Below are 7,531 nucleotides of genomic sequence, written 5' to 3'. Positions count from 1 at the left end.
ACTCTACTAAAACTCTACTGATATATTAAAACTCTACTGGCACTCTACTGACACTCTACTGGCACTCTACTGATGCTATTAAAACTCTAATAACACTCTACTGACACTCTACTGATAATATTAAAACTCTACTGACACTCTACTGGCACTCTACTGAGACTATTAAAACTCTACTAACACTCTACTGGCACTCTACTGACACTACTGGCACTCTACTGATATATTAAAACTCTACTAAAACCCAATTTACACTCTACTAAAACTCGACTAACACTCTACTGAAACTCTACTGATTCTCTAGAAAAACTCTACTGACACTCTGCTGACACTCTGCTGACACTCTACTGATACTATTAACTCTACTGACACTACTGATACTATTAAAACTCTACTGTCACTCTACAGACACTCTACAGACACTCTACAGACACTCTACAGACACTCTACTGACACTCTACTGACACTCTACTGACACTCTACTGTAATTCTAATGATACTCTACCAAGACTGTACTGACACTCTACGAACACTCTACTAAAACTCTACTGTAATTCTACTGACACTCTACTGGCACTCTACTGACACTACTAAAACTCTACTGTAATTTTACAACACTCTACTGCCACTCTACTAACACTCAACTGACACACAACTAAAACTCTACTATAATTCTACTGGCACTCCACTGACACTCTACTGACACTCTACTAAAACTCTACTGTAATTCTACTGACACTACTGACACTCTACTAAAACTCTACTGACACTCTACTGACACTCTACTAAAACTCTACTGACACTACTTGCACTCTACTGATACTATTAAAACTCTAATAACACTCTACTGACACTACTGTTACTCTACTGATATATTAAAACTCTACTGGCACTCTACTGACACTCTACTGGCACTCTACTGTAATTCTACTGACACTCTATTGACACTCTACTACAACTCTACTAACACTCTACAAACACTTACATTTTACATTTGAGTCATTTAGCAGACGCTCTTATCCAGAGCGACTTACAGTAGTGAATGCATACATTTCATATATTTCATACATTTTTTTTTTCCCGTACTGGTCCCCTGTGGGAAACGAACCCACAACCCTGGTGTTGCAAACACCATGCTCTACCAACTGAGCCACACGGGACCAGTCAGGAACCACTCTACAAACACTCTACAGACACTCTAAAGAAACTCTACAGACACTCTTCGGACACTCTACTAAAACTCTACTAAAACTCGACTGACACTCGACTGACACTCGACTGATACTATTAAAACTCTACTGACACTACTGATACTATTTAAACTCAACTAACACTCTACTGGCACTCTACTGACACTCTACTGATATATTAAAACTCTACTAAAACCCAACTGACACTACTAAAACTCGACTAACACTCTACTGAAACTTTACTGATTCTCTAGAAAAACTCTACTGACACTCTGCTGACACTCTACTGATACTATTAACTCTAATGACACTCTACTGATACTATTAAAACTCTACTAATGTTCTACTGGCATTCTACTGACACTACTGGAACTCTACTGATATATTAAAACTCTACTGGCACTCTACTGACACTCTACTAAAACCCTACTGATTCTCAACAAAAGCTCTACTGTAATTCTACTGAAACTCAACTGACACTCCGCTGACACTCTGCTGACATTCTACTAAAACATTACTGTAATTCTACTGAAACTCCACTGACACTCTCCTGACACTCTACTAAAACTCTTTTGTAATTCTACTGACACTCTACTGGCACTCTACTGGCACTCTACTAACATTTTATTGACACTGTACTGACACTCTACTGTAATTCTACTGACATTCTACTGAAACTACTGGCACACTACAAAAACTCTACTGTAATTCTACTGACACTCTACTGGCACTCTACTGACACTCTACTGCCACTCTACTGTAATTCTACTGTCACTCTACTGACACTCTACTGCCACTCTACTGTAATTCTACTGGCACTCTACTGACACTCTACTAAAACTCTACTGTAATTCTACTGACAGTCTACTGACACTCTACTATAATTCCACTGACACTCTACAAAAAATCTACTGTAATTCTACTGACAATCTACTTACACTCTACTAAAACCCTACTGTAATTGTACTGACACTCTTCTGGCACTCTACTGACACTTAACTGACACTACTGATGCTATTAAAACTCTACTGACACTCTACTGACAATCTACAAACACTCTACTGACACTCTACTTATACTCTACTAACACCACTGATACTATTACAACTCTACTGACACTCTACTGTAATTCTGCTGATACTATTAAAACTCTACTAACACTCTACTGACACTTCAAACACTCTACGGACACTATCTATAACTGGCTGGTATACCTTATATATAACTGGCTGGTATAGCCTATATATAACTGGCTGGTATACCCTATATATAACTGGCTGGTATAGTCTATATATAACTGGCTGGTATACCCTACATATAACTGGCTGGTATAGCCTATATATAACTGGCTGGTATAGCCTATATATAACTGGCTGGTATAGCCTATATATAACTGGCTGGTATACCCTATATATAACTGGCTGGTATATCCTATATATAACTGGCTGGTATAGTCTATATATAACTGGCTGGTATAGCCTATTTATAACTGGCTGGTATAGCCTATATATAACTGGCTGGTATAGTCTATATATAACTGGCTGGTATAGTCTATATAATCTGGGTATTCCTCCAAAGCTCCATTGTCCTGAGTCTGCACAACTCTGCCAGGACCTTGGCTCAAGGGAGATACTAAAGTGTTTTAGTACTATATCTCTTGACACAATGATGAAAATAATCATGGCCTCCAAACCCTCAAGCTGCATACTGGACCCTATTCCAACTAAACTACTGAAAGAGCTGCTTCCTGTGCTTGGCCCTCCTATGTTGAACATAATAAACGGTTCTCTATCCACCGGATGTGTACCAAGCTCACTAAAAGGGGCAGTAATAAAGCCTCTCTTGAAAAAGCCGAATCTTGACCCAGAAATTATAAAAAAAATTATCGGCCTATATCGAATCTTCCATTCCTCTCAAAAATTTTAGAAAAAGCTGTTGCACAGCAACTCACTGACTTCCTGAAGACAAATAATGTATACGAAACGCTTCAGTCTGGTTTTAGACCCCATCATAGCACTGAGACTGCACTTGTGAAGGTGGTAAATGACCTTTTAATGACGTCAGACCGAGGCTCTGCATCTGTCCTCGTGCTCCTAGATCTTAGTGCCGCTTTTGATACCATCGATCACCACATTCTTTTGGAGAGATTGGAAACCCAAATTGGTCTACACCGACAAGTTCTGGCCTGGTTTAGATCTTATCTGTCGGAAAGATATCAGTTTGTCTCTGTGAATGGTTTGTCCTCTGACAAATCAATTATAAATTTCGGTGTTCCTCAAGGTTCCGTTTTAGGACCACTATTGTTTTCACTATATATTTTACCTCTTGGGGATGTCATTCGAAAACATAATGTTAAATTTCACTGCTATGCGGACGACACACAGCTGTACATTTCAATGAAACATGGTGAAGCTCCAAAATTGCCCTCGCTAGAAGCCTGTGTTTCAGACATAAGGAAGTGGATGGCTGCAAACTTTCTACTTTTAAACTCGGACAAAACAGAGATGCTTGTCCTAGGTCCCAAGAAACAAAGAGATCTTCTGTTCAATCTGACAATTAATCTGGATGGTTGTACAGTCGTCTCAAATAAAACTGTGAAGGACCTCGGTGTTACTCTGGACCCTGATCTCTCTTTTGAAGAACATATCAAGACTGTTTCAAGGACAGCTTTTTTCCATCTACGTAACATTGCAAAATCAGAAACTTTCTGTCCAAAAATGACGCAGAAAAATTAATCCATGCTTTTGTTACTTCTAGGCTGGACTACTGCAATGCTCTACTTTCCGGCTACCCGGATAAAGCACTAAACAAACTTCAGTTAGTGCTAAATACGGCGGCTAGAATCCTGACTAGAACCAAAAAATTTGATCATATTACTCCAGTGCTAGCCTCCCTACACTGGCTTCCTGTTAAGGCAAGGGCTGATTTCAAGGTTTTACTGCTAACCTACAAAGCATTACATGGGCTTGCTCCTACCTATCTTTCCGATTTGGTCCTGCCGTACATACCTACACGTACGCTACGGTCACAAGACGCAGGCCTCCTAATTGTCCCTAGAATTTCTAAGCAAACGGCTGGAGGTAGGGCTTTCTCCTATAGAGCTCCATTTTTATGGAATGGTCTGCCTACCCATGTGAGAGACGCAGACTCAGTCTCAACCTTTAAGTCTTTACTGAAGACTTATCTCTTCAGTAGGTCCTATGATTAAGTGTAGTCTGGCCCAGGAGTGTGAAGGTGAACGGAAAGGCTGGAGCAACGAACCGCCCTTGCTGTCTCTGCCTTGCCGGTTCCCCTCTTTCCACTGGGATTCTCTGCCTCTAACCCTATTACAGGGGCTGAGTCACTGACTTACTGGTGTTCTTCGATGCTGTCCATGGGAGGGGTGCGTCACTTGAGTGGGTTGAGTCACTGACGTGGTCTTCCTGTCTGGGTTGGCGCCCCCCCTTGGGTTGTGCCATGGCGGAGATTTTTGTGGGCTATACTTGGCCTTGTCTTCGGACGGTAAGTTGGTGGTTGTAGACATCCCTCTAGTGGTGTGGAGGCTGTGCTTTGGCAAAGTGGGTGGGGTTATATCCTGCCTGTTTGGCCCTGTCCGGGGGTATCATCGGATGGGGCCACAGTGTCTTCTGATCCCTCCTGTCTCAGCCTCCAGTATTTATGCTGCAGTAGTTTATGTGCCGGGGGGCTAAGGTCAGTCTGTTTCATCTGGAGTATTCTCTTGTCTTATCCGGTGTCCTGTGTGAATTTCAATATGCTCTCTCTAATTCTCTCTTTCTCTCTTTCTTTCTTTCTCTCGGAGGACCTGAGCCCTAGGACCATGCTTCGGGACTACCTGGCATGATGACTCCTTGCTGTCCCCAGTCCACCTGGCCATGCTGCTGCTCCAGTTTCAACTGTTCTGCCTGCGGCTACGGAACCCTGACCTGTTCACCGGACGTGCTTGTTGCACCCTCGACAACTACAATGATTATTATTATTTGACCATGCTGGTCATTTATAAACATTTTAACATCTTGACCATGTTCTGTTATAATATCCACCCGGCACAGCCAGAAGAGGACTGGCCACCCCTCATAGCCTGGTTCCTCTCTAGGTTTCTTCCTAGGTTTTTGGCCTTTCTAGGGAGTTTTTCCTAGGGAGTTTTTCCTAGCCACCGTGCCTCTTTCACATGCATTGCTTGCTGTTTGGGGTTTTAGGCTGGGTTTCTGTACAGCACTTTGAGATTTCAGCTGATATACGAAGGGCTATATAAATACATTTGATTTGATTTGATTTGATTTGATAACTAGCTGGTATAGTCTATATATAACTGGCTGGTATACCCTATATATAACTGGCTTTTATATCCTACATTTAACTGGCTGGTATGGTCTATATATAACTGGCTGGTATAGTCTACATATAACTGGCTGGTATAGCCTACATATAACTGGCTGGCATAGCCTATATACAAATGGCTGGTAAACCCAACATATAACTGGCTGGTATAGTCTATATATAACTGGCTGGTATAGTCTACATATAACTGGCTGGTATAGTCTATATATAACTGGCTGGTATAGCCCACACCCTCCTACTGTTCTGGCTGCTATTGGCTAAAACACATGACTGATACAATATGAAAGGTGTCATGTCTCCAGCTCAGTGTCCCCCCTGTCCCCCCCGGGATTTCCGCCCCTGCTCCAGCTCTCCAGTGTGTCAGTTCAAACTGGGTGACCAACTGAGGCTCGTCAGAGAATAATGTCTTATTACTGATTAGAAATACATAGTATCTGCACATCGTTATTATATACAGTAGCTCCGTCTGGTAAAGAAACAGCCCAGCTAGAGTCTACAGCTGTGGCAGTCTACCTTCTCTATACCAGACCCCCCATATGTAGTAAACCATCATCATCAGAACCCCGACCCCTGCAAATCGTATGAAAAGTGTAAAAGTTGTTTGTTCAGTTCTTACCGAGGTGGAACCGGAGGAGGTTGCTATATAGACTTTGATCACCATGTTGAGTGCGTTGTCGCCGAGGCTCCAGTCAGACAGAATGATGCTTTGCTCTGCTCTGTTCCAAAAGTAATAATGTGAGTTTCACAGCGATGACTCACAAAACAACTTCCTCCAGTCCTGGTCTGAACGATCCGCCCCTCTTCTCTTCACTCCCTCTCGTTCTCTTTCTATTCTTTCACACCGTCCGTTTCTCGTTGAATCATGTCACTGTGACTTGATCAGTGGCAAAAAGTCGACCACAGACTCAACAGCCTAAATGCGTGGACGTAAAGAGCCAGGAACTGTAACTTTCCAGAAAAATATATAACCTTCTAGTTGTAGTCTGTCCTGTCAACGGGATGTCTATTTTCACCGTCTGATTGAATTCCCTCTTGGGCTCCACTTTGTGTCTGAATGCAACAATGTATCAAGAAGAAGCATCCATTAGAATGACGTCATAATCGAACCCAGTTCCAGTTGGTTACAATGTCGCACCAGGTGGCGGTCAAAGGGCGTCTCAGACCGCCCTCCAGTGGTATACATGAAACACTGCATCCCCACTACAATACTGGTACATCTGGCCCTCCAGTGGTATACATGAAACACTGCATCCCCACTACAATACCGGTACATCTGGCCCTCCAGTGGTATACATGAAACACTGCATCCCCACTACAATACCGGTACATTTGGCCCTTCTGAGATTTTAGTCCAGTTAGAGATAATGGCTGTGAATTACAATAGTTAATAGAAGCATATAATGCAAGGCTAGTTGGTCACATTTGAAGGTGATCATTCATATTCAGCCCTTTCTATCTCTATTCGCTGTGTCTGACTAAATAAGAGAGGAAGACTGAGGATGTTTTAGTGAGGTGTGCTGTCTGTCCTCGGCCGCCGGGGGTGCAGGGAGACCAGCCCATTCATTCACACTTGGCTTTGTAGCTGAAGCCACCTACAGGCGCCCGGCCGATGCGACGTATGCATTCCCTCTCCTCAGATGAATTTAGAAAAGCCGACAAACAAAAATGTGTCGAGCTAGAAGGGCGCCATGTTGGCCACAAGCACGAAGCCAAATGTTGATGTATTTTTCGTCTTATTTTGGGCAGAAGTTAAAATGGTGTAGTAGATGGTGACTTGCCTAGTTAAAAAAAGGTTAAATAAAAATAAAATATATAAAAAGACAGTCGTTCTATGATGCTTGGAATAGAGGGAGATTATTTTTCTTTGAGTTCCATTGAAATAAGACATCAATTAAACCCAACCTCTAGACCCCATCAAATCATGTTCTCTGTTCGCAGGGGCAGTACTAATCAAGCGCTCACTATTCTTTCATGGAGATGTTTTTGATTTTAGCAAGGCTTTTCTT

The 7,531-nt window shown here is 42.2% G+C and overlaps 1 protein-coding gene across 1 annotated transcript in view; it reads right to left on the bottom strand.

Annotated features, from left to right (window-relative positions):
- sh3bgrl (SH3 domain binding glutamate-rich protein like) overlaps positions 1-6,623 on the bottom strand; it is a 48,167-nt gene extending 41,544 nt beyond the window's left edge. The window contains exon 1 of the mRNA XM_029772122.1: positions 6,142-6,623. Coding sequence (XP_029627982.1) covers positions 6,142-6,186 — 45 coding nt within the window. The 5' untranslated portion in view covers positions 6,187-6,623. The remainder of the gene's footprint in view (positions 1-6,141) is intronic.
- Positions 6,624-7,531: the final 908 nt, after the last annotated feature.

Source organism: Salmo trutta, chromosome 13, assembly GCF_901001165.1.
Source record: "Salmo trutta chromosome 13, fSalTru1.1, whole genome shotgun sequence".
Taxonomy (NCBI): Eukaryota; Metazoa; Chordata; class Actinopteri; order Salmoniformes; family Salmonidae; genus Salmo; species Salmo trutta.
This window is presented reverse-complemented; position numbering and strand designations above follow the sequence as displayed.